The sequence below is a fragment of the Camelina sativa genome, chromosome 16 (assembly GCF_000633955.1).
Source record: "Camelina sativa cultivar DH55 chromosome 16, Cs, whole genome shotgun sequence".
In the NCBI taxonomy this organism is placed as follows: Eukaryota; Viridiplantae; Streptophyta; class Magnoliopsida; order Brassicales; family Brassicaceae; genus Camelina; species Camelina sativa.
The window spans coordinates 6,567,618-6,593,301 of NC_025700.1; the positions used below are offsets into that span (position 1 = coordinate 6,567,618).

The 25,684-nt window shown below is 35.1% G+C and overlaps 2 protein-coding genes across 3 annotated transcripts; both read left to right on the plus strand.

The window, feature by feature from the left end:
• On the plus strand, window positions 1,829-5,125 carry LOC104750016 (inner membrane protein ALBINO3, chloroplastic). 2 transcript variants are annotated; one of them, XM_019238545.1, is made up of 11 exons: window positions 1,831-1,994; window positions 2,450-2,749; window positions 2,836-2,946; window positions 3,062-3,136; window positions 3,230-3,290; window positions 3,371-3,444; window positions 3,544-3,648; window positions 3,784-3,891; window positions 3,985-4,088; window positions 4,332-4,481; window positions 4,585-5,125. In XM_019238545.1, the coding sequence occupies exons 1-11, from the start codon at window positions 1,911-1,913 to the stop codon at window positions 4,805-4,807; spliced, it is 1,395 nt and encodes a 464-aa protein (XP_019094090.1). In that variant the 5' UTR covers window positions 1,831-1,910; the 3' UTR covers window positions 4,808-5,125. The 2 variants fall into 2 exon arrangements, with proteins under 2 accessions (XP_010470048.1, XP_019094090.1); XM_010471746.2 differs by lacking the exon at window positions 2,450-2,749 and having other exon boundaries at window positions 1,829-2,288.
• Window positions 7,033-7,998, plus strand: LOC104750017 (osmotin-like protein). Its single transcript, XM_010471747.2, has one exon. The coding sequence runs from the start codon at window positions 7,083-7,085 to the stop codon at window positions 7,830-7,832; it is 750 nt and encodes a 249-aa protein (XP_010470049.1). The 5' UTR covers window positions 7,033-7,082; the 3' UTR covers window positions 7,833-7,998.

Genomic DNA, 25,684 nt, shown 5'->3' on the forward strand with positions numbered 1-25,684 from the left:
AAGAGAAGAAGAGAAGAGAGTTTCAGAGAAAACCTAGAAACCGAGAACACATCTATCTCCTGTACTCTCTCTAGATCTCTCACTCTCTAAACCCTTAGCATAGCCGCAGAAGAAACGGACTGGACCAAGAACCCAATGGCGTGGCTGCTCCTGTTTTATACTCTCACCGTGAAACAGACATGAAGCTCCGTGTAATGACCTAAAGCACACCTCACGTGTGACTGCACGTGACACTGAGCTAACACAATATGTAACCCTCTGTTTCTTTGAGAAGCTTTCCAACACTTGAACAAAGCCACCTTTGGTTCTTGTTTGCTTCTGCAATTTCTTCTTCTCTTGCTTGTCTTTAAGATTCAGTCTTAGCTTCTTAAAGCTTCTTCTTCAATCACCATACAAGTTGTATCACACTTTACATTAACGAATACCTTATGAACATGATTTAAAACCTTGTTCGTTTTACTCCTTAGGAATTCCTAATACCAACTTTGAGGTAGTGGTTCGGAGAATTATGCTAGCAGCTAAATCACGACATTGAATAGGCTAGAAAACATAGATGTCAAAGTTCATCACCATATATCCTTAGCACAGCACACAAGTCTATCTATACAACACTAGCTAGCTATAGAGAGCATTTTCGTTAAGATTTTATTTAGTCCCATTTGCGGTCACATTCGATTATTCCCTCAAAACACGGAAGCATCAGGCATCTATATTATTTGTTCTTTCAACATACCCTTAGGACTTAGCATGGTTTATGACTATCTTACATTAGAAACCACCATTACTTAGGCTTAGCTCATTGTATTTGTAGACATCTCGATCAAGTTATAGTGTTCGATACAATTTTCTTGAGGGATTAACTATGGCTTCTCTCATGAGGAGGTTCAAGGTCCGGGCACATCAGGATAATCTTTATAGGGTAATAAGGAGGATCTCAAGAAATGTTTCAGATTAGTTCCATTGCTTATTATATTTATAAAACTGAATAAAATAACACACGTGGCAAAGAAATTGATAATGACAAGAAATAAAAGTAAGAAAGGTGGGTGGTGTGGGAATCAGATTCGATGTCAACTAATTGAAAGAGAGTACGACGCAGCTTTTTCTTCACTATTTATAATTTTTGTGATAAAGCTTGCCATACGTTCACAAAGCATTCGAGTTTAAACTTGTTCAAATCTTTTAATTTGAATAGGCACAACGTTGAAAATTGAATGAACAGTACTATTAATAGGTTTAAATATTTTCTTATTAAATCAAATAATTACATCAGTCAATCAAAGAATAATTGCACTTCTTTAAAATTATTATGTTTTCTTATAGATCAATACCCGACAAATGTTACAAGTAACAATCGTGCATTGCGAATTTGTTTGTATACGAGATTTGAAGCCCGATGGGTGTGTGTATAAACTATACATCTATATTTGTATCTTCTTGTTGTTGAGGCATTCTACTACACTGGCTCGTATTCATACAAAGATAAATGTATAGTTTACCATCAAGATATGTATAGTTTATATAATAATCTATTGAACATACATAGCTGTTTCTGGACATTATAGAGGCTCCAGACGAAATTTTTTACTTTTGTTATGGAATCGAACCATTTCTTATATGCAAAATAGGTTTAAGTTTAGACACCAAAAACCGAACTCAATGGGTATTAGATAATGGGCCTAATAAGCCCAAATTATAGGAAGCACCGATATATTCCACGTTGGAAACATTGCCACGTGTACTCCTATTATTGGAGAAAATCTCCACCATATGAAAAGACACTCACGCGCTTCTTCGTCGTTCCAATTTTATTTTAAAAAAGATGATTCGTAAAACTAAAATAAAAATAAATAAAAATCTCTCTATCTTCTTCTCCTCTCATCCTCGTCTCTCTCAAGCCACCTCCTCCAATGGCGAGAGTTCTAGTCTCGTCTCCGTCTTCGTTCTTCGGTTCGCCGTTGATTAAACCGTCATCATCTTTTCGCTACGGTGGAAGTAACGCCGGAGGAGGAAGCGTTCAATTTCTACCATACCGGAGTAGTAATAATAAGCTCCTCACTACTTCAACTACCGTACGATTCAGCTTAAACGAGATTCCTCCTCTCCATGGATTGGATTCGTCTGTAGACATCGGAGCGATTCTCACCAGAGCTGAGTCTTTTCTCTATACAATTGCCGACGCCGCCGTGGTTGGTGCTGATTCCGTCGTATCTACTGATCCCACCGCCGTGCAGAAGAGTGGTGGTTGGTTTGGTTTTATCTCCGATGGTATGGAATTGGTGCTTAAGGTGAGTTTTTAAGATTGCTCAATTCCGATCTCTCTGGAATTGTCTTTTTTGGTAGCTTTAAGTGTTTGTGTTTTTGGAATTGTTAGATTTTGAAGGATGGACTCACAGCAGTTCATGTGCCTTACGCTTATGGATTTGCGATTATCTTGCTTACGCTTATNGGCGGGAGCAACGCCGGAGGAGGAAGCGTTCAATTTCTACCATACCGGAGTAGTAATAATAAGCTCTTCACTACTTCAACTACCGTACGATTCAGCTTAAACGAGATTCCTCCTCTCCATGGATTGGATTCATCTGTAGACATCGGAGCGATTCTCACCAGAGCGGAGTCTTTTCTCTATACAATTGCCGACGCCGCCGTGGTTGGTGCTGATTCCGTCGTATCTACTGATCCCACCGCCGTGCAGAAGAGTGGTGGTTGGTTTGGTTTTATCTCCGATGGTATGGAATTGGTGCTTAAGGTGAGTTTTTAAGATTGCTCAATTCCGATCTCTCTGGAATTGTCTTTTTTGGTAGCTTTAAGTGTTTGTGTTTTTGGAATTGTTAGATTTTGAAGGATGGACTCACAGCAGTTCATGTGCCTTACGCTTATGGATTTGCGATTATCTTGCTTACGCTTATCGTCAAAGCTGCGACGTATCCTTTGACAAAGCAACAGGTGAGTGAGTGAGTAAGAGTATAGTAGAACTTTGCAGCTCTTTTGATTCAGTTTTGACATATTGAATGAGAATTTGAGAGCACTGTTTGATGGGTTTTGGAATCTTTGGCTTAAGGTTGAATCAACACTAGCGATGCAAAATCTTCAACCAAAGATTAAAGCGATTCAACAACGTTACGCAGGCAATCAGGTGAAGTTCTTTCTTTGGCTAGAATCTGAGTTACTACTTGTTGATGTTTGAATCTGACTGTTTGTTCTGTTTTTTTTTTTTTGGGATATGTAGGAGAGAATACAGCTAGAGACGTCACGATTGTATAAACAAGCTGGTGTTAATCCATTGGCAGGTACTTCTCTAGAAGTTATGAGTTTTGTATCCCAGTTTTTGCTTCCTCAATTGTGCTGATTCTTGTTGTTTTGGTGTTAGGTTGCTTACCAACTCTAGCAACCATACCAGTTTGGATTGGTTTATACCAAGCTCTCTCCAACGTCGCTAACGAGGTACTATATACCTTATGTCTCTTTTTAAACAACTAGAGACCAAATAATTTAGTTGGTAATTTAAATTCAATTTGTGCTTGAATTTTGTTTTTCTTTCAGGGGCTTTTTACAGAAGGTTTCTTTTGGATTCCGTCTTTGGGTGGACCAACAAGTATAGCTGCTCGACAGAGTGGATCCGGCGTATCGTGGCTTTTTCCGTTTGTGGTAATGGAAGGAAAAAACTCTATTTTCTCATGTGATACTTATCTTATTACTAAACTCTATGTTTCATGCAACTGAATCTTCTCTGTGCGATCAACCTTTTATCATATTGGTGTCTGATATTGTTCGCTGGTGCAGGACGGGCATCCACCATTGGGATGGTACGACACTGCAGCTTATCTTGTTCTACCTGTTCTCCTTATTGCCTCCCAGTATGTGTCAATGGAGATTATGAAGCCTCCTCAAGTGAGAATTAACACGAGCTTCTTTTTTCTCTTTCATATAACTAAAACACTTTGATATGCTTGTTCTGAAGCCATATATCATTTCTTTTGTCAGACAGATGATCCAGCCCAGAAGAATACGCTTCTTGTTTTCAAGTTTCTTCCTCTCATGATCGGTTACTTTGCATTGTCTGTCCCATCAGGATTATCTATCTATTGGTTGGTTTCTCTCACCTTGAAACTCTCATCTACCCATTTTATCTTAGATTGATATCACATCCTCAAAATGTATATAAGATGGGTTAAAAATTCCACAAATAAAAAGCTTGTTGTTGGATTAAGGAACTATCTAGTGTGACTATATTATGTGGCAACACTATGATTTATATGTGTATATATGTCTTTTTTTATACTTGTCACTACTGCTGCTGCTGATTATGTTTAGCCATTCTGTGGTTTTAGGTTCACAAATAATGTACTTAGCACTGCCCAACAAGTATATCTGCGTAAACTAGGTGGTGCAAAGCCCAATATGGATGAAAACGCAAGCAAGATAATAAGTGCGGGACGGGCAAAGAGATCTATTGCTCAGCCTGACGATGCTGGCGAAAGGTAAGTAGATCCTGTTTCTACTGGAGAATTTCTATCTCCCATATCAAATGTTTTGCTGACAAGTTTGTCAATTTACCGACAAATGTATTGTGGACTACAACAGATTTAGACAATTAAAGGAGCAAGAGAAGCGCAGCAAGAAGAACAAGGCAGTCGCGAAAGATACAGTTGAATTGGTAGATAATCAATCTGAATCAGAAGAAGGATCGGATGATGAGGAAGAAGAGGCTCGTGAAGGAGCGTTAGCTTCGAGCACAACAAGCAAGCCGCTTCCTGACGTTGTCCAACGAAGAAGCAAAAGATCGAAAAGGAAACGCACTGTATAGAACCAAAAACAAACAAAATTGCTAGCAAGCAAGGGAAAAAGAAAGAGAGAGTCAGAGAGATTTAAATGTTGTACTTTAGTCTGATCTTTTGCACACACAAAGTCCGGCAATATCTAAAAGTTAGGGCATAAAAAGATCATTCTAAAGTTACGTGCAGTAGTAGTTGATCAAAAGTAAATTGATTGTATTTCTGTGATTCTCTTTTTTTACAAAATGTATTAACGTAAATGTGTGTATTACTATGACATTCAACATGTCCACTTCAAATTTTGTTAGCCCTTTGTTGTAAACTCGTACCATATCGTTTGTGAATTTTCATAGATGTTACATTTTATACAATTTTTACAGAACTCCTAAATCATCTTCAAAACACGGTAAACTTTTGAATCTGTGTAACGAATAACGATTAGTTACTTTAGTAATCTATGCTTCGTTTAAACTACTTGGGAAATGAAATTCAAGTTGTAGTTACTAGTTAGTGTTACAGTAAAACCTCTATAAATTAATAAGGTCGGGACCACGATATTTTATTAATTTATAGAGGTTTTAATTTATCGATAAATTAATATTTTATTAATTTATGAAGAGATTTTCATTTTTATAGTTTTGAATATTTTCGATTAAAAATAAGATATTTTTATTATAATTTACACTTTTATATTTTTTAATTTATAATTTTGGCTATCGTAATATGATTGATGTCAATAGTTTACTAGATTATCAAAGTGAAAATGATAAATGTTTAAAAGTTCATAGTTTAGAAGAAAATGTTGTTACTATTCTTATGATGAAATCAAAGAAGATATTACGGTATCTTTATAACCAATTACACGTAAAGAAGCAACTATCGCGTGTAAGACGCTTTACAATTTTTGGATACAATTTGAGAAAACAACACAAAATTTTTTTGATGCAATGAGAAAGATTATAGAAGAGCTCCAACAAGAATGCAAATTCAAGAATAGGCAAATAACAATAGAGCCATATTTCACTAAATTTTCTTAGATATATATATATATATATATATATTTATTTTATATCATTATTAATTTATGATATTGATGAGATTATATTTTTACATACGATTTCAAAAAAAGTATTATCTTATTATTTTATCGAATTGTGTCATTTTTTACATTAGGCTAACTCGGGACTGAAAAAAATTATTAATTTATAGCGAGTATTAATTTAAAGAGTATTAATTTATAGAAGTTCTACTGTATTTTATTTAATAAACACAGCATACAATTCCCAATGTATAATAAAACAACAATTACATCCTGCCAAAGATACAGTTGCCTCTTTGGATTGGGCATGGATTAGATAAATATAGAGAGAAGTAACATTAGGGATTGGGCTAATGAGGTCCAAGAAAGGGTAGCACGGTTTCCAAATTAGGTCCAAGAAAGGGTAGCACGGTTTCCAAATTCTCGAAGTTGCCTAAGGAGACAAAAACACTCTTATTTTGTTGTTCTTGTCATTTGTCGTCTTCATGTGGTTGTCAAAGAACCCTTATATACTAATCTGAACGAATATAACATGTCAGTCTAGCCTTATCACACTAATATCTAGAGAAACTTGTCATGTTGTTACGGCCATGAGTCATAAAGCGTCAAAATGTTTACAAATTTATAGAACTTCATAGACCTTAATAGAACAAGGTTTTTTAAAAATAACACCTTTATAGATGACACTACACACAATAATGATTAATATAGCAAATGACATGAGTACACTGTAAGCGTAATTATGTTCACTCATAATAAATAACTTGTAAACATGATATATGAGAAGTTGTGATTTGTGAACGTTGATATAAAAATTACCTTTGGTGTCTACATAGTAAAAAGCAAACTTGTTGGAACCAGCTAAGCATATTTTTATAAATGTCATTTTCCAACCATCCAATATAGTGATATTTACCAAATAAAGACCTTAGGATTAATCTTCCAACGAAGGAAAACAAATTAAAGGCTTCATTACAGTCACGAACCGATTGCGAATATGCCATCACTATGTACTTCAAAGAGGTTTGAAACTTTTTGACTCATAGAATCCAATATTCATAACTTTATAAACTGACATTAAACCCTCCATCTCCTTAAACCCACATGCTAAAATCATTGCCTATCTACCACAGACATCAAAAGGGTACTTTAGTCATTCCAAATACCACAAAACATCATGCATATCAAAGAACTATTAAGCTTATATATACACACACGTCGCATTGTCACATCTTTCACACAAAAAGAGTACCAAAAGCAAAAACACAATGGCTAAAACCTCTCTTCCTCTCGCCGCCTCTTTCCTCCTCCTCATCTCCTTCTCCTCCGCCGCAGACAGCGGCCGTCTCTTCCTCACCGTCGTCAACAACTGTCCCTTCACCGTCTGGCCAGCTATTCAGCCCAACGCCGGCCACCCCGTCCTAGAGAAAGGTGGCTTCGCTCTCCCAACCTTCACTCACCGTTCCTTCTCCGCCCCAACTACACACTGGTCCGGTCGCATCTGGGCTAGAACCGGTTGCGCCCACTACAACGGCAAGTTCTCCTGCGTCACCGGAGACTGCGGAAACCGCCTCGAATGCAACGGTCTCGGCGGTGCAACACCAGCTTCTCTCGCTCAGTTCGACCTCCACCACGGTGGACACAAAGACTTCTCCTCTTACGGCGTCTCTCTCGTCGACGGCTACAACGTTCCGATGACTGTGACTCCCCACGAAGGCCATGGTGTCTGTCCCGTCGTTGGCTGTCGTGAAGATCTTCTGAAAACGTGTCCGGGTCATCTTCAGGTCCGGTCGCACGCTGGACACGTGGTGGCTTGTAAGAGTGGGTGTGAGGCTTTCCATTCAGACGAGCTGTGTTGTCAAGGCCATTACAATAGTCCTAACACGTGTAAGGCTTCGAGCCATTCGTTGTTCTTCAAACATGCGTGTCCTTCGACTTTCACATTTGCTCATGATAGTCCTTCGCTTATGCATGACTGTTCTTCTCCTAGAGAGCTCAAAGTCATCTTCTGCCACTAGTTATGTGTCTCTACTTTGTGATATTGTACCGATCTATCTTGCCTTCGTTTGGTTTTATTACTTTGGTTCTGATTGGTTTAGTTTGCGGTTTCCCGGTTCAGATATGTAGTCCCAACTATGAAATTATGTACTCCCTCCGTTTTAAAATATAAGATGTTTTAGAAAAGTTGGATGCTTTCAAATTTTTATGCAACTTTTAGATTATTTTAATATTTTATATTATATAGTATTGTTTCTAATTGGTTGATGATTGGTTGAACTTGTTAAAAGTAAAAATTTTTTAATCTGCGTGTTTTAGTTAAAACATCCTATATTTTGAAACGGTAGGAGTATTATTTATGTTGAAATTGCTTTCTCTTTATTCCTCGTTTTAGTTTGGTTCACTGTTAAACACTTAAAACTTTTCACAATAGAATGTTAACATTTTAAATAATTTGGTTGAAGAATAAACCATTTTGAAAAGCATGATATTTGCCTTTGGAATCGATATTAGAGAAAGACTACATTGTTTTATTCGAGGCATGCAGGCTAACGCAGTGTCTTGTTCTTTCACTTTTTTATCTTTTTGTGTTTGTCGGTAGATATTTTATATAACGAGTTTCCACATTTTCAAAAATATATGAAATGTAAATAAAATTTCTCACCGTTGTATAATTTGCTAAACAATTATGCAAGTACTATTCGGTTGTAAAAAACAGAAATCTGAACTGTACAGTGGCTATTTTGTATTTGCAGAAGAAAAAACCGATAAAGAACGAATTATTGATGTACATGATATAATCACAAGAGGACTTTTAGGCATGAAAATGAAGCAAACGAAAAAGCTGCATTCTCACGTGAAAGATTCTCGTTTCCTTTTGTGTGAGAGAGATTTTACACTTCTTTTGTAAAAGTTGGATATCCTGAGATATATCCAAATTATTATCTCCAAAAACAAAAACAAAAAAATCCTTTTCAAAAAGAAAAAGAAATTAAAGAAGAATTATTAGTGTTAGGACGTCAACAAGTGTAAGCTAAGCTCAATCAATTTATAAAAAGATGATACTACTAGATTTAACATAAATTGGTTCAAAATTTATATACTCTCACCTCTCTCTAATTAACCAACAAAAAATATATATATATGTAAAAATATTACTTATATTTTTAAAATTTTTGAGAGTATATAAATTTTACTCTTAAGCAGTAATTCACTTAAGAGTTTTTTAAAAATATATGTAAAAAATATATGTAAAAATATATTGTATTCATAGAGCTGCCATTTACTAAGTCATTAAGAGTTTCATTCTTACCATAAATTGTAGGATGAAGCAGTAATTCATTTGTTGTAAACAGAAACAACTAGTAACATTTTTTTGAAAGTAGTGATTTTAGGTTTATTGTACCAGAAGCAGAAGAAAAACGCCAGCTTTACCAAAATATTTCTAATGCTTATTTTTTTTAAAAATGAACATTGTAATTTTAGAAAAATAATAGCCCTTTTATTTTCTTGTCATTGCATCAGAAAGTGTTTATTTCTGGTTTTTGCATTGACCAATTATAGTAGGTAAAAAAAAAATTAAAAAAAATTGACACTATTCTTTATGTAGCTAGATGCCTAGATCCAATGATCCATAATTAAACTTATCTCTAGCAAATTACCCTCATATTATTTACACTGGTAAAAGAGTTAAATGTATTCAGTAATCTGTTAAACTTGGTTTTAGTTTTGACTTTTAAGTATCAATTGGGCTCCCGACTTCATGTTGGTCAAAGAAGTCTGTGGGCTTAGGCCTATGGCATCTATGGATAAGGCCGATGAGAGAGCAATGCGTGAGCAGTGAGTATTTTTGTAGAGGCACACTACTGGAGTAACTTATCTACATAAATATTTCTACTTACCAAACATATCATGAAGCATTTCTGTAACCCGTTACCACTAAAGACTAATGAAAATTTCCTTTTATTTTAAAACTGATAAAATATATTCATTCGAGACACACAAACACATGTTTCACCAGCTTGTGCTTAGGGCCGACCGGCTCTGTGCTGTGGTAAATAGTAAGCGTTGGATAATCAAGAAAGAGAAAAGATCTACAATTGGCTAATCCTCATTAAGTCTGCACAACATCAAAATTACAATATATATTAAATATCTCTATTTATAAAAGACAAAGTTACAATATTGTTCTCCAAATCAATGCCACAAACTCATGTAAACAGTGAAACCATAAAACCAGCCACTTTCATGGATTAAAAAAAAGAGAACATTTGAATAAATTTTTCTATTAAACGATAACATAACTTTTTCTTTGTCACAAGTTGCCTGCAGAGCAAAGCATGAACAGATTTTTAGATATACATGGGGGCATCGATTTAACATTTTTAACTAGTAGGTCAAACTGCTTTAAAAGCATGATGCTTTTTACGTCTCAAACTCTTTCTGTCCCATTTTAAACTAGTACTATAAAAAAGTGTCTCCTCGTTTCTCATTTAGATGAACAACTACAATATATTTAGGTAAGCTGTTGTCCGTTTAGGAAGTTTTGTTTAGTTTGTTTCGCACAACTGGTCTAATTGCTTCGTTTGGTGTAGTCCAGTTAGGTGTGTTTCTAGTCAAATTGCAAAAGAAAGTTATAGCTTTAGATTAAAACTTAATTTCTAATGTTTACGTGTATGTTTTTTCTTATATATATATATTATTTACAAAGGCATCTTTAGTTTTTTTTTATCTTCTTATTTTTTATTTAGTTTTTTGTAAATTGGGGGTTCAATCTTTACCAAAGCTGAAAAGACATTTTTCAGATCAGATTACTCTTCTTCAAAGATTTCAAAAGTAATCCGTTAAAACGTACGTCTCCTACCATATCCACAATCGCCCAATAGTAATTAAACTATACTTATTTTTACCTTTACCTGTAACCTAGTTGCATGTAAATTTTAAATTTGGTTGGAAGTGCGATTTTTGTTTTAGATCTAGAAACGATATCGACATCTTTTGGAAACACAGAGAAGCACCACGGAAGCATAGAAGCATATAAAACAAATATTTAAAAAACGCGACAAAAGCTTGTGTTTTTTGTTTATTTTAAAAGCATAATTAGACCGCAAATTTTCAGTTTTGTGTTATAATAAACATAGGAAATGCGAAGTTATTTTAGGTGTTCTCATTTCTAATTAAACAATAAAATAGGATTATAGTTAACCTTTAAAATATTTAAATCTTTAACGAAAATTATTTCATTATTATTAACTTTCATTCTCGTTAAAAAATCACTGACAATTTCTCCTCTATGAGCATGCAAATTTTAATATTGAATAGAGTCACATCCAAATTGAAAAGTCATGTAGAGAGATTTGTATATGCTAATTCTTGTGGGTAAAAAAAGATTGTTGTTTAATAAAATACCATTAAGAGAATACTAACAAATTAAAAATAGTTGATTGAAAGCATTGAGATCTCGCGAGCAGTTAATTGACCTAACAAAACAAAACAAAAAAGAAGAGACTAGAGATTAAAAGTGGAAACAAGTGGTGTGTGTTGTGCGGACCGTGAAGTACGTCATACGGTCTTCCTGTTTCCTGATGTCCTAAAAGACGAACAATCGCATGCAAATAGGTCCACAAAAACATTTGAGCATCGATCAATTAACAATAATTAATTATGTAGGTCTAAATATTTATTAGGATTCCACTTTAATTTATTGAATATTTTTTGAAGAGTTTGCGGTGAGACGTAAGCTGACCTTTCGAAGTCGGAATAGATATGGCACTTAGCTGATGCAGGCAATTTGATAGGCTCTCACTAATATCACACAATCAACTAGTAACTTCGCATTGTCTTTAGTTTATGATCAGTCTATTTTACTTTTACCTTACTCACCTCCTAGTCCTTTAACCTGATAGCTTTTTTTTTACATGTCGACATGTTAGCATTTTATTTTGCTTCTAAATTCATTTAAGTTTGTAAAATGCACGTTATGTTATCATTCACAAATTAAACCGAGCCATAACACCTTCTGAACTTTAAAAAAAATGTCGTGTTGTTCAGCAAATATGTTGTGTTTTTTACTTTTCTTGTTTCATTTTCTTTTTTCTTGAGCAAATTTGTTTTCTTTTTCAAAAAATATTTCTCTCCTAAAAAAAAGATTTTCTACTAGTGGATGAGCTGAATTTAAACGTGATTTACTGTGTTCATTGACTTACCCTACCATTCACCCTTACTTTCTTACATTTGGAATTTGATGGGGTTATTCTTTGTTTTGGGTGTTCACGATTGAGAGCAGTGTTTACCAAATTTCATCCACGATATATTGTTGTCTTTCAAAAAGACTCATAAATCTTTTTGTGTCGATTCTCCATACGGCAAACTCTAGTATTCATATAGCTAAAAAGAAAGAAATATTTTTACTCAACAGAAAACAACAACTAAAAAATTGCCAACTTATCCAGTGGCGGACCCATGTTAGTGGATAGAGGTGCAGTTGTGACAGACAGCCATCAGTAAAATAGATTACCTTTTTACACTGGTGATGGTCATTAACGTGGCATAGTATAGTGGTATGGAATGAACCTACTTCAACATTGAGGTAAATAATATGATGCTCCGTTGAAACATTTGTTGTCTGTTTTGGCACACGGTCAAATGTTTCCCACCATTGAATACATCTCTGCATGTATGTATTCTTGCATGCAGCTTCCACTATAAGATTGAAATGCTTATAATGCCAATCAACTCACTATGTTTGATTTACAGATGAAAATAGAAAAAAAAAAAATTGAAGCCAGACCACTTCTCAGCTCAGCAACTCTAATCGCAGCTAAACCACTTAAACGCATCAATTGAATGGACAATTAAAAGATAAATTAAATGACTCTATAAATAAAGCAGCGAACGAAATTACTTAAGAGTTCATCAGGCATATACACTAGTAAAAACTTGTCATATAGTTACGAATAATTCCGTAGGTATCATGATGAGTATAGCAAAAAGAGATTTGTTACAGATATGCGACAAAAAAAAGTTAATAACTATTTGGTCGTAGCAAATTTACTCATCGTCACTAAATGTCGCAAAGTGCTACAAATTAGAGACTACACAATTTGTGCGCAAATGCTACAATCTGCTACGATTTCCTGTGTATGTTTGATACACAGAGCGACTGGAAGCTGCGTGACTATTAGCTTCATATAGCCTCAAATTTACCAGGTAAATGTAGTTTTAATAAATAAAAAATTGGCGATTATAGACTAAATTAAAATAAATCATCAAATCATAATTATTATAATAACAACGCTTAAGAATTCCCTCTTATGGGCTTAGTAACCTCTTTTTCTAATAGAGTATTTCAAGCTATCGGAAATAGAGTATTGTCTGGAAAAACTCTTTTCCTAAGTGTGAAACTCACCGTTTTCATCTGGTTTTCGATCTATTTGGATAAAATCCTTTGCCAACTAGGGTTTGTTCTTATTCCCTTCAAGAACGAATCGAGTCAGTTCTCTCGATTTTTCCTCTCTTCTCCTCAAAGTTTTCCTACTTCACTCTTGTGGAGGTTTTAGTTTGAAAATCTGCCGCTTACTTTAAGAGTTCTAGTTCTGAAAGATACAGATCTAATCTCTCAGTTCTCGAAAGGGTAGTCAGTATATCGGCTGCGATGGATAAAGCTATGAAAGCTATGTCTCTGGAGGAAGAAGATGTACCGTTTGACATGCCAGATCTTCCTCAACTCAGCTCTGGTGAGAAAAATGTTTTGAGTCTAACCGGTAGAATCCTGAATCCCAAGAGCCAAAGTATGTCTAGTTTGATTTTTAATATGCCAAGGAAATGGCAGAAGATAGGAAGAGTTCGGGGAGTCGCTCTGTCAAAGGAACGCTTCCAGTTCATCTTTAAAGAGGAACATGACTTGATTGAAGTCTTGGAGAAAGGATTTCAATCTTATGATGAATGGGGTCTGGCTCTAGAAAGATGGTCGGAAAATCCCTCTCCGGATTCTCTTCAATTTGTCCATCTTTGGGTGCAAATTAGAAACATTCCTATCAACTACTACACGAAGGAAGCAATTACTCTTCTTGGAGAATTGGTAGGTCAGGTCCTGGAAGTTGTTTTCGATCCTAATCAACCTCAAAATAAGGATTTCGCCCGTGTAAAAGTTCGTTTTGATGTCTCGAAGCCTCTTCGTAAATCAAAGGTCATTAATCTACCAAAAGGTTTATCCACAACGGTTTTCTTCTTCTATGAGAGGGTTCAGAAGAGATGCTACAATTGTCAAAGGCTCACCCATATAGATGAGGATTGCCCCCTGCTTCACAAGAAACTTCAGGATCAACTTATTGATAAGAAGCTGGGTCGCAAGATTGATAAGGTCAAGCCGACTTTGATTATTAAAGAAGATGATCCACTTTTTGGCGTCTTGAGAGAGGATCAAGTGGGGCTTCATCCAATCCTAGGAAAACCAAAAATAGCTCCAGATGTCCTAGAAGGTATGAGGCAATATCTGAGATTAGTTACTGTTGAAGAAAAAGCTCTCAAAGTAGAGAAAGTTAAGAAATCAGTAGCTGAGGCAGAAAAGGATCTAATTGCTCAGAAAACAATTCTCCGTTTGGAGCCTGCACCGATTATCTCTTCGGACTTAAAATAGACAGAAAGGCCTGGTCTTTGGTTATGATTCTACAGACTTGTCTTCACAGGTTTCTTCAAGTTCAGGAGGTAGTGGTAAACTAATGGAAGGGGCTATTCAGGCAGGAAGGAATAGCGTGAAGTCCTTGAATCTGGTAGAAGGGTTTGATCGTGCTTCTCTAGTTGAGTATTCTATGTCTTCCTCGGATTTTCAGACTTGTCCAACGGCTTATGCGGTTGGCTTCAATGAAGCTGGCTCTTCCGGGACAAAGTCTAGAAAAGGGACTGGGAGGAAAAGAACCTATGTCAAAAAAAGAACCCCTAAACCTCTGGATATCCAAAATGTCTCCGGAGATGTCTCTTTCAAACCAGGGTCACAAGAGGGAGTTATTGAGAAGAAGAAAGGAGGGATTAATATTAAGGAAGGTCATAAAAGTCGCTAGGCGCAAAAAAAATGAGGTAGTCCCAATTGGGGGACTGTCCAACATCTAATGAGCATTTTGAGTTGGAACTGCCAAGGATTGGGGTGGCCTCATGGAAATACGTAAAAATATTTCCCTGAGATCCTGTTATTAATGGAGACGATGAATACAAGAGATACGATTGTAGATATTCAAACTTGGTTGGGCTATGATCATGTATATACGGTGAATTCAGTAGGAAGGTGTGGAGGTCTAGCTTTATTTTAGAAGAAAGGAGTGGAGGTCGAGTTTTTGTTTGTAGATAAAAATGTAATAGACCTTAAGGTAAATATGGGGGGATCAAAGTTTTTCTATCTTGTGTATATGGGAATCCTAATAGCAGTCTCAGAAATGAAGTGTAGGAAAGACTTACTAGGATCGGTATCCCAAGGCAAGAGGATTGGTGTATGATAGGAGACTTTAATGAGATACTTCATAATGGAGAGAAATTGGGAGGTCCTAGAAGAAATGAGGCGTCTTTTGTGGATTTTGCAGAAATGCTAAAGACATGTGGAATGGTGGAACTTGCTAGTACAAGCAATGGTTATACGTGGGGAGGAAGACGAGGAGATCTCTGGATCCAAAGTAAACTGGATAGGTGTTTCGGCAACAAGGATTGGCGCAAGTCGTTCCCGGCAGCCAACCAAGCTTTCCTAGAAAAAAAGGGATCCGACCATCGACCAGTCTTGGTTTTAGTGGTTTCATCCCAGGAATCCTACAGAGGATCTTTTCGGTTTGATAAGAGACTCCTGAATAAACTGATGGTCAAAGAATCTATTGGGAAAGAATGGTCAGCTTCTTCCTCGATGTATGGTCAGAGAGCTACAGAAAGTCTTGAAGATGCCGGAAGGCTCGCAGTAAGTGGAAACGAGAAAATGGTACAAACTCTCAGGTCAAAATAAACAGTATTCAAGCAAATATTGAAAAGGAACATGCTTTTCATCATCCTTCCTTTCCAAGAATGGCGACTCTGAAGAGAGATATGGTATTGGCTCATCGAGAGGAGTAGAGTCATTGGTCTCAAAAATCAAGGGATAAATGGCTTCACTTGGGAGATAAGATTACCAAATATTTTCACAGTTTTGTCAAAGCAGATAGAAATAAGAATGTACTAGTGAAACTCATTGATGAAGCTGGGGTGACGCATAGATCAGAGGCCTCTAAAGGTGATGTAGCTGCTTCCTATTTTCAGAATCTGTTCTCATCTTCATACCCATCGGAGGATGACCACCAATTTTTCCAAGATATGGCTCAAAGGGTAAATGATGCGATGAATGAATCTCTTCTTGTTGAGGTCTCTAAAGAGGAAGTCAGGATTGCAGTCTTTGCTATCAGTCCTTCCAGGGCCCCGAGAGCAGATGGAATGACAGGTCTCTTCTTCCAAAAATACTGGGATATTGTGGGAGATCAGATCACAAAGGAGGTTCTCAGTTTTTTCAAGGATGGATCTTTTAATAAAGAATGGAACTACACCCAGCTGTGCTTAATTCCTAAGAAGGTAAATGCCTCTCTTATGTCAGAAATGAGACCGATAAGCCGCTGCTCAGTGATGTACAAGATTATTTCGAAAATCATGGTAGCCAGACTCAAGCCTTTACTCACAGAAATAGTCTCCCAGAATCAATCTGCTTTCGTTCCGGAGAGATTGATATCTGACAACATCATTATTGCGCATGAGATCGTTCACAGCTTGAGGACACATGGCTCTTCTTCGAAAGAATTCATGGCAGTCAAGACGGACATGTCCAAAGCCTTTGACCGAGTGGAATGGAGTTATCTACAAGCTTTATTGGTAGCATTGGGGTTTCATCCTCGATGGATCAGATGGGTTATGATGTGCGTAACTTCAGTCTCGTACTCAGTTTTAGTAAATGGTCAAGCCTTTGGGATGGTGATTCCAGAGAGAGGACTAAGACAAGGAGATCCTCTTAGTCTTTTCTTGTTCGCTCTATGCACAGAAGGATTAACACATCTCCTGAATAAAACGGAACGGGAAGGAAGAATTTCTGGTCTACAATTCTCTGAACAAGGCCCCACCATTCATCATTTGCTATTCGCAGATGACAGTCTATTCGTTTGTAAAGCAGAAGAATCTCAATGTGAAGTCCTCCAAAATATTTTGAATGTTTATGGAAGAGCAACAAGACAAACAATAAATCTCACAAGTCCTCCATAAATTTTGGAGCAAAAGTGGATGAAAGGGTGAAAGAACACATCAAGATCAAGATATAAATCACCAATGAAGGAGGAGTAGGCTCTTATCTAGGCCTCCCAGAGTGTTTTAGCGGTTCTAAAGCAGATATGCTGGCGTATATCCATGAAAGAATGAAGAATAGGTTTTCAGGATGGTTTGCTAGAACTCTCTCCCAAGGAGGAAAAGAAATCCTCATCAAAACGGTTGCAATGACAATGCCAGTATTCGCAATGTCTTGCTTTAAACTGCCAAAATCTACATGTACCACCCTCTCAAGTGCAATGTCTGATTTTTGGTGGAGCAATATGGAGAATCATAAGAAAATTCATTGGATTTCTTGGAATAAGTTGTGTCTAACAAAGGATCAGGGAGGTCTCGGGTTTAAAGATATAGAAGTGTTCAATCAAGCTTTGTTGGCCAAACAAGCTTGGAGATTGCTACACTATCCAAAATCTCTCTTCTCTCTTTATTTGAAGAGTAGATATTTCCCTGAACAACATTTTCTTGAAGCATCTCTTGGAGCCAGGCCTTCGTATGCTTGGAGAAACATCTTACATGGTCGAGATCTTCTGGTCAAAGGATTAAGACTGTGTATTGGAGATGGCTCTTCCACTAGTGCTTGGACAGGACAGTGGCTTTAGGATGAGCGGATGAGAGCTCCGCTGATGAAGAATCCTTTGATTGATCTGGAGATGATGGTGAACGATCTCATTGATCCGGTAACCAAATATTGGGATTTAAATGTGTTACGGGAACATTTTTTCCCAAGAGATATAGAACTAATTCGGAAGATAAAACCGGTTGTCTCCTCTCCGGATTACAAGTGTTGGCAGCACAATAAAACTGGTGAATATTCAGTAAGGTCTGGTTATTGGCTTGCGGCTCAGGAACATAATGCAGAATCCATCCAAGAGGCAACTTGGCAACCCTCTCTGAATGCTATTAAAGATTTAATTTGGGATTCTCTCGCTCCAACAAAATTAAAGATCTTCATGTGGAAAGCAATGAGTGGAGCTCTACCCGTAGCAGAAAGGCTTTTGACAAGGGGGATCATCTTAGACCAGAGATGTCAAATCTGTGGAATGGAAGGAGAGTCAATCAACCATTTACTGTTTATTTGCCCTATTGCTAGACAGGTTTGGGCTCTCTCTGATATTCCATCTCCAGAGTCGGGTTTTAGTGAATCTTCTATCTATCAAAACTTCTACTACATCTTGAAGTCAGCAATCAAAGCCCCATGAGAAGGTAATGTGAGACGTACTATCCCTTGGATCTTGTGGAACCTTTGGAAAAACCGCAATAGCCTTGTTTTCGAAGGATTGGCCTATTTAGTTCCTCAGATGATAGTGAAAATGAAAGAGGATACGATCCAGTGGTTCCACGCACAACAAGTTGAAGAAGAAGAAGCTCAACACGATGTCCCAAGTGAGAGACCGATAAGATCAAGTTGGCGATCCCTAGATAGACATTGGTTAAAATGTAATATCGCCTTCTCTTGGGATAAAGTGAAGTGTTCGGAAGGTGCTGCTTGGGTTCTCCGTAACTTTGAAGGTAAAGTCTTACTACACTCTAGAAGATCCTTCAACTTTATAGACTCCAAAAAAGAGATGGAATTGGAATGCTGGTTGTGGTCTCTAGAGAGTCTTAGAAGTCTCAAAATTATAAGAGTCATTATCGTTGCTGAGGAAAAAGACCTGATACAAGCCATTTTAAGACCGGAGGCTTGGCCATCTTATAAGTTTCAATCTGAGATTTTGTTAGCAAGCTTAAAGGAGATACCCTTTTGGAAACTTTTGAAAGAGGATAGAAATGCAAACAAGGGAGCATTTCTTATCGCTAAAAGTGTCACTAGGGAGGATCGACTACAATCATATGTTGCAGTGGGGCATCCTATATGGTTGCAAGATTTGTTCATTCAAGAGAGTTTCGTTACTGTTGGGTGACGACGTTTTGGTCTCTCTTTCTTTGCTGATGATTGTTATCGATCCTTATCATTTTTTGGTAGTTCTACTTAGATGTTTCAATACATTGTAAAATAACTTTGGTTGGGTCTATAATGAATTATTCAGACGAAAAAAAAAGATTAAATTAAAATATCAAAACAATTTGTTTATTAAATTGCGAAAATGATTTTAATTATACAAAATAAAATTGAAATAGAAAATAAAAAATGCTTCAACAGAGAAAGGTTTTTGCTCTCCGCCGCCACCTCTCCGCCGCTCTCTTTCTTTCGCTGGATAGATTCTTCTCTATATGCATTCCCTTCTTTGGATCCTAAGAAATAAAAGAAAATCCAATTGTTTTTTTTTGTTGATTTGAGAAGTAAAAACGAGAGATTTACCTTTTAAACATCGGAGAATGGTGACGGCGACGAGATCTGAAAAGAAATGGTCAGATGTAAAGGTCAGATCTGAAAAAATGCTTAGATATAAATGTCAAATCTGAAACGAAATAGTTAGATCTGAAACAGAGGAAAAAAAAGATTTACCTTTGAGCCCGACTGAAAATAAAGATGGAAATGTGCCATAATATATATATATATATATATATACATATATAAAATAATAATTTTAATTTCAGTTTGGCTTAGATGTTTGTATATACATTACTTTATATTTTTTATTTATCTAATTTAAGATATTAATACTTAAATTTGACATATTCAGGAATAAGTAAATATATATATATATATATAATATAACGCTTCTAATACGTATCCACTTCCTCTATTTTTTTTAAAACACGCTTCTCCGCTTCCAAACGCTTCCGCTTTCATGTACCTGCTTCTGATTTCATGCAGCTTAGTATAAGAGGGATTTTGAGTGTAGATATTTCTGCTACGAACCAAACCGACAAATTTTGTGATTCAAGTTACAACATGTTTGTGGATAAACAATTTCTATTATTTAAAAAATATTAAACTACAATTTATTACGATTAGTGAAGTGCTACAAAATATTTAATCTTTAAATTTGTAGTAAATTAGCCACAAATCTACCCTGTATCTTTTTTTAATTGTTTTCTGACATAAACTTACAAATTTGCTTCAAAATAACTTATTTTTAAATTTGTGACTATTTTGTAATTTCGTTGGTAATATTTGTTATAAATGATTTCGTAGAAATTTTTAGTAACTATATATAACCAGTTTTTACTATGGATAGTATTGTGAACATATTTTGGTTCTGTTAATAATTACTGGAAGTTCGGGTATCTTATCAAGAGGTGTTAGTCTACGAAGGTCCGTTTTCGCATGCACATTTTCATTAAGTATTATGAAAATATTTAAAAATTTATTATTTAAACAGAAATTATAATATTTATTTATACGGAAATTAAATCCAAAACAGTTTATTATTTAAACAGAAGTTTACAGTTTAAAAAACAAAAATCAAAAACCTTAACACCCATGGATATAAAATCTTATTTTTCTTTCGGTAGAAAGGATGTAGAATCTTATTGTTAATTAGCAAAATGTCCTACTGGCGTAATTTGTTTTAAGAAGTCCTATTTTCTCAATACCTTTTTCTTTTAAAGTCATATGATAAACTTAATTACACGTTTATTTTTTTTTTCTAAAATAAGGTTTTAACAAAAATAAAGAGGGCCTTCGTTTAGGTGAGTTGTTTGTCTCTCCTGAAACCTAATTTTTTTTTATAACTTTTAAAGCCACTATAGGAAATTTAAGCATTTAATGATGATCGTTAGCAACTTATAATTAGTGACAAACAACTCAGTGAGAATTGAGTGGGGTTGTCACGCAAACGAACATCGTCATAAGCATTTTGAGCACTGTGAGAATTGTCGGTATCATGAACTTTGATTACGCCATCAAATTTAGGACATGATATATATATATATATATATATATATAAATACAACTTTTAATTTGATGTATGTAAATGTAAGGATAATAGATAATATTGAATTCTAAAATTTACCGGTAAATATGAATCTCTTACATGTTTACAAATAAAATGCCATTCCAAGCATTACAAATCTATTGACAATGCATTGATTTTTTTTTCGACATATTGACAATGCATTGTTAAGAAATTGAAATGAGACCGTTCTAGACTCTAAACTCTGATAATCAACAATCTTAAAATAATTCAGTAAAAAAACCCCAAAATAAATTAAGAGAGATGTATTGGATAATATTAGTGCAGATGTATGTTTATTCTGATTTATTATATATTGTTTAAATGATAGAAATAAAGATTATTCAATGTTTGGCTTTAACTAACTAAATGCACTAACCAAATTTCTTAGAAGGATTCGTAACTTCCCACTTGACCCTTCCTCCTTCTCAAGGAACACAGACAAAAAAAAAAGAGAGAGAAAAAATCTTAAGTAAATATCAGTACAATTAGGACCAAGCATAATGTAAGTGGAAATCTAGAAGAAATCCACTTTGTGAATAGAGTAAAGGGTTTCGGAATTTCTAGATATTATAATTTAATGACATCAGCTGCATGTCTATATATTATTCATACGATTTCACTATTTTTAGCAAACCCANGGAATTTCTAGATATTATAATTTACTGACATCAGCTGCATGTCTATATATTATTCATACGATTTAGAAAACCCAGTAGGATATGACTCATCTCAAATAACAATATAGAGTAACTAAAAAAAAATAGAGTAACTAAATAAATCTTTAACAAACAAAAAAAGGTACTCTAGCGAATAATACGTAGAAAATGAACTGTTGGGAACGTTGGTGAACCAAAAATCACTAGATAAGTAGTATACATAACATTCCATCCAACTTTGATGTTCTTCTATGGTAGTCCTTATGATTCTTTAATTAGAAAAAGAGTTCAATTTTAGGTTGGGTTTCCCCTGGCTTTAGTTTTGGCCGCATGATAGAAATAAAGTTGAAATTAGTTGTTTAGTAGTATAATATATGGTACAAAAAAGTAATACTAATTAATTAGAGGAGTAAACGTAGGGGATAATGGTGAGATCTAAAGCCTAAAAGTTTATTGGAAACGAGAGATTTGGTAGGAGATTTGAAGGCGGCTAAAGCTCTAATTAACATGCACGCGTTTTAGAGAGTGGTCGGCTCTCTTTGCGGTTAATTTTCGCCGCTTATTAACTCGAAATGTTGTTTTTTTACTCACTCTAGACTCTAGAGATTGAGTCCTGTTTATTCAAATATATCTGTTAAAATAAATGTTTTTAAAAAGTAAAAACACAAGTATACAGCCGCCTAAACACAAATCATAAATAATTATCAAGTGCTCGTTTAGGTGGGAAAATGCTTACATGATGTTTCTAGAGTCACTTAGGGTGTAATGTGGTCACTACTTTGCTATAGAGTTTGGTTGTTAGCCTCGGGTTAAGGGATAACAGCTGTTAAAGATGTACTAATTAGCATCGAAGTGTGGAAACTGTCCTTTTTACACAAAAGTGTGTTTAAAAACTTGGTGTCAAATATAACAGCGGTACGGATTTGAACCTGAGATTGCTTTCGACTCCATTGACCATCTTTCTCAGGTTTATGCCTACCTTTCTCTTGTTTTTCTTGGACGTTGGTTCTTTTTTAAGGAAATGCGCGTGAACGGCGGAACGTAAATTAGTAATAATCTTTCTGTCGGGACGAATGCTAATGCTGCGACGGTGAGATAAGCTATATGTATTGTAAAACAAAAAGGAAAGAAATAAACACTTATATTACATTATCAATTTATCATTCGAATTAATCAGTCAAAATAACACTAATTAACGGGAATACTTATTGAACTTTTACTAGTTAAAAAAAGTTTAATAGAGGTGGTGAAATTGTGTTAAAAGAAAAAGGTGTAAAAGTTGTTAATATTTACTACTAAGTTATCTATGTTATCGATCGGTTTGACGTGAGATCATATATACTATATGTAAAATTTGACTTAAAATGATTATTGTTTCATCAAACTCACTTGAATACAAACGAGAAAAAAAAAAGAGTATGAAATTTAAACGGAGAACTTTTGAAATTGGCATCTTAAAATTTGTATGTGCCATCTTAACATTTACACCAAAAGAAAAACAAAAAAATTGTATTTACCTTCTTCCACAATGTAGTCTCATTTTCTTGCCTACCTTATACAAAGTATTTGATGATTATTTTAGTTTCGCATGAGAAGCTTCTACGTGTCTTTAAGTGATCTACAAAGGTGATGCATTTGCATGTGGATGATGTGTTGAGTAAAATTCACATTATCATTTTGGTTTTTCTATGATCTTGAGTCGGCAAACCTTGTTTTCATGGGAGTCTTTTGTCTTCTTTCTTTTTCTTCTAAATATATTACTGTTGAGTCGGTGACTCTGGTAATCATCAGACTTTCAGAGTATTTATGGACAAAAGATAACATTTCAAATGTATGCCTGATAAAAACTGACGAGATAACTTAGCAAACATTATCCTATTTCTATATCTACACCAATGAAAAAAAAAAAAAAAATCTATACATGAAATATCAATAAATATGCCATAAAGAAAATAACGAGTCAATAAACAGAAAAGGTAAAATTATAAAATCATATGTCTTGAAATACATATAAATTTAGCGTTACTACCTTCTTTTCCTTATTCTTCACTATGATTTTTCTTTTTTTTGAAGATAATTTTAAGAAGTTTATTACATTGACATGGACAAAAACGGTTTTGGTTGAATCACTACGTCGGTCACATAAAACCTTCCGGCTTTTGTTAGCTCATGTACAAATGGCACATGTGTTTTGTCATTTGTTGTGAATACTGTTAGTTTTTTTTCCTGGATAAATGATTGTCAGCTCAACAAAATATACGTAAAAATAATTACATATGAAAATATAAATATTTTATTAGTGACACGAATTATTATTGTCATAAAAAACATATCTAAACAAATTAAAATAGGTTATATATACAATAGAGATATCATAACGATCCAACTTCAATGTTTTGTTTGCATAATTCTGATATTGATCGATAATGATGGATGATGACTAGTTTTAACAAAAAAAAAAAATTAAACTCTTGTTTTTCAAAAAGTAATATTTTTATTTAATTTATTTTTTTCACAAATAACTAAAAATAATAAATACTCACATAATTTTATATAAAAAAATAACAACATATTATACAAATAAATAAACCACAAAATATACCAGAATATTATATGCCAAACAAAATTTGTGGTATCTTTGGTTTAATAATTTTTGTGATACAAAAAAAACTATACCAAATATAATAAAATAAAAATATAATAAAATTTTATGCATTGTAGAATTTGTTTTAAAGTTCGGTACTATACCTTTTCTTTGTAAAGTTATTTTTTTTTGTAAATTCAAAAGTTGGGTTTTAAATTGTAATGCTGCGAACCAAATATGAGATTTTTAGTGTGTGTCGATTGACACCAAAAATAGGTGTATTCATATTTTTGTGAAAGGATGAAAGAGTTTCTGTGAACGTTTGTTTTGTGATCAAGAAGAGGTTTTTTGTGTCTTTTCTGGGGAAACCTGTTTGTGGAAAAGGAGATCTCAGACTTGCAGTGACATGGTTGGATTGTTGTAATGTTGTGCCATTCATTTGTGCATCATCTGTGTTTTCTGTGAAGAGTGGTTGATTGCCTTTGTTTTATGTGTGAGTTATATGGTGTTTATGGCCTTGCATGGCTGTTGTTGGGGTTCTGGTTATGGAAGAGTGGCTGGAGAAGGAGAATGTCGAGGAGAGATCGACGGAAGGTGACGCTAGAAATTCAGTGTCGACCGAGACCATGTGGGTGTCTTCATTAGGTGTTTTCATGATGGTAGCACGATGGGTACCGATCGATATCAGAGGGAGGTGTTGCTCAACACCAGTGATGATTTAATATTGTCAAGTGCGGGTGTCCATTGATACCAAGCACCAACAGACATGGTTAGTGTTTCATTATTGCATGTTTTGCTTGTTTGTTTGTTTTCAGATTGACTTTTGTATATTATCGCTTTCAAATATAGCTCAGTAGATGAGAAGATCGCCTCACTAAGTATTTGTAATAATATTCATGCCTCTCTTTTCTGTTGTGGTGCAAGTAAAAGCAATATGTAACTATGGAATTGTCACGATGAGGATGAGGATAATCTAAGGACTCATTGGTTGTTGTGATTTATTATTATTGTTTCTATTTGGTTGCTAGTTCTGAAATTGTTGTTGGAAAGAACTGTTACTGATATCTCTTTGTTTTACACTTTCTTAGGCACCTTTTTAGTCATGTCTTGCATTGTTTAGAGTATGTCCTTAGTGTTTTTAGGCCCATAACCTTAGATATTTGCATTTAGGTTGTTTAAGATGTTGTATTGCTGCATTGTTGCATTTTGGATGTAAACAGGTACTTTGGAGCTTTAAAAAAGCAAGAATGAGGATGGACAAGTTCCAGCTATTACCAGGAAGGAGAGAAGGAGGAAAAGATGCAAAAGAGGAGTAATTAGAGCCTTAACCCGAAGGTGTGATCATGCAGAAGAACAGTCTGAAGCTTCAACCCAAACTGGAGAAGCTGAGCACAAAAAAAACCATCTGATGCTCCACCCGAAGGGAACTCGACCCTAGCATCGTGTAGACTCCTCAGATGACAGCTGGTGCGGCTAGG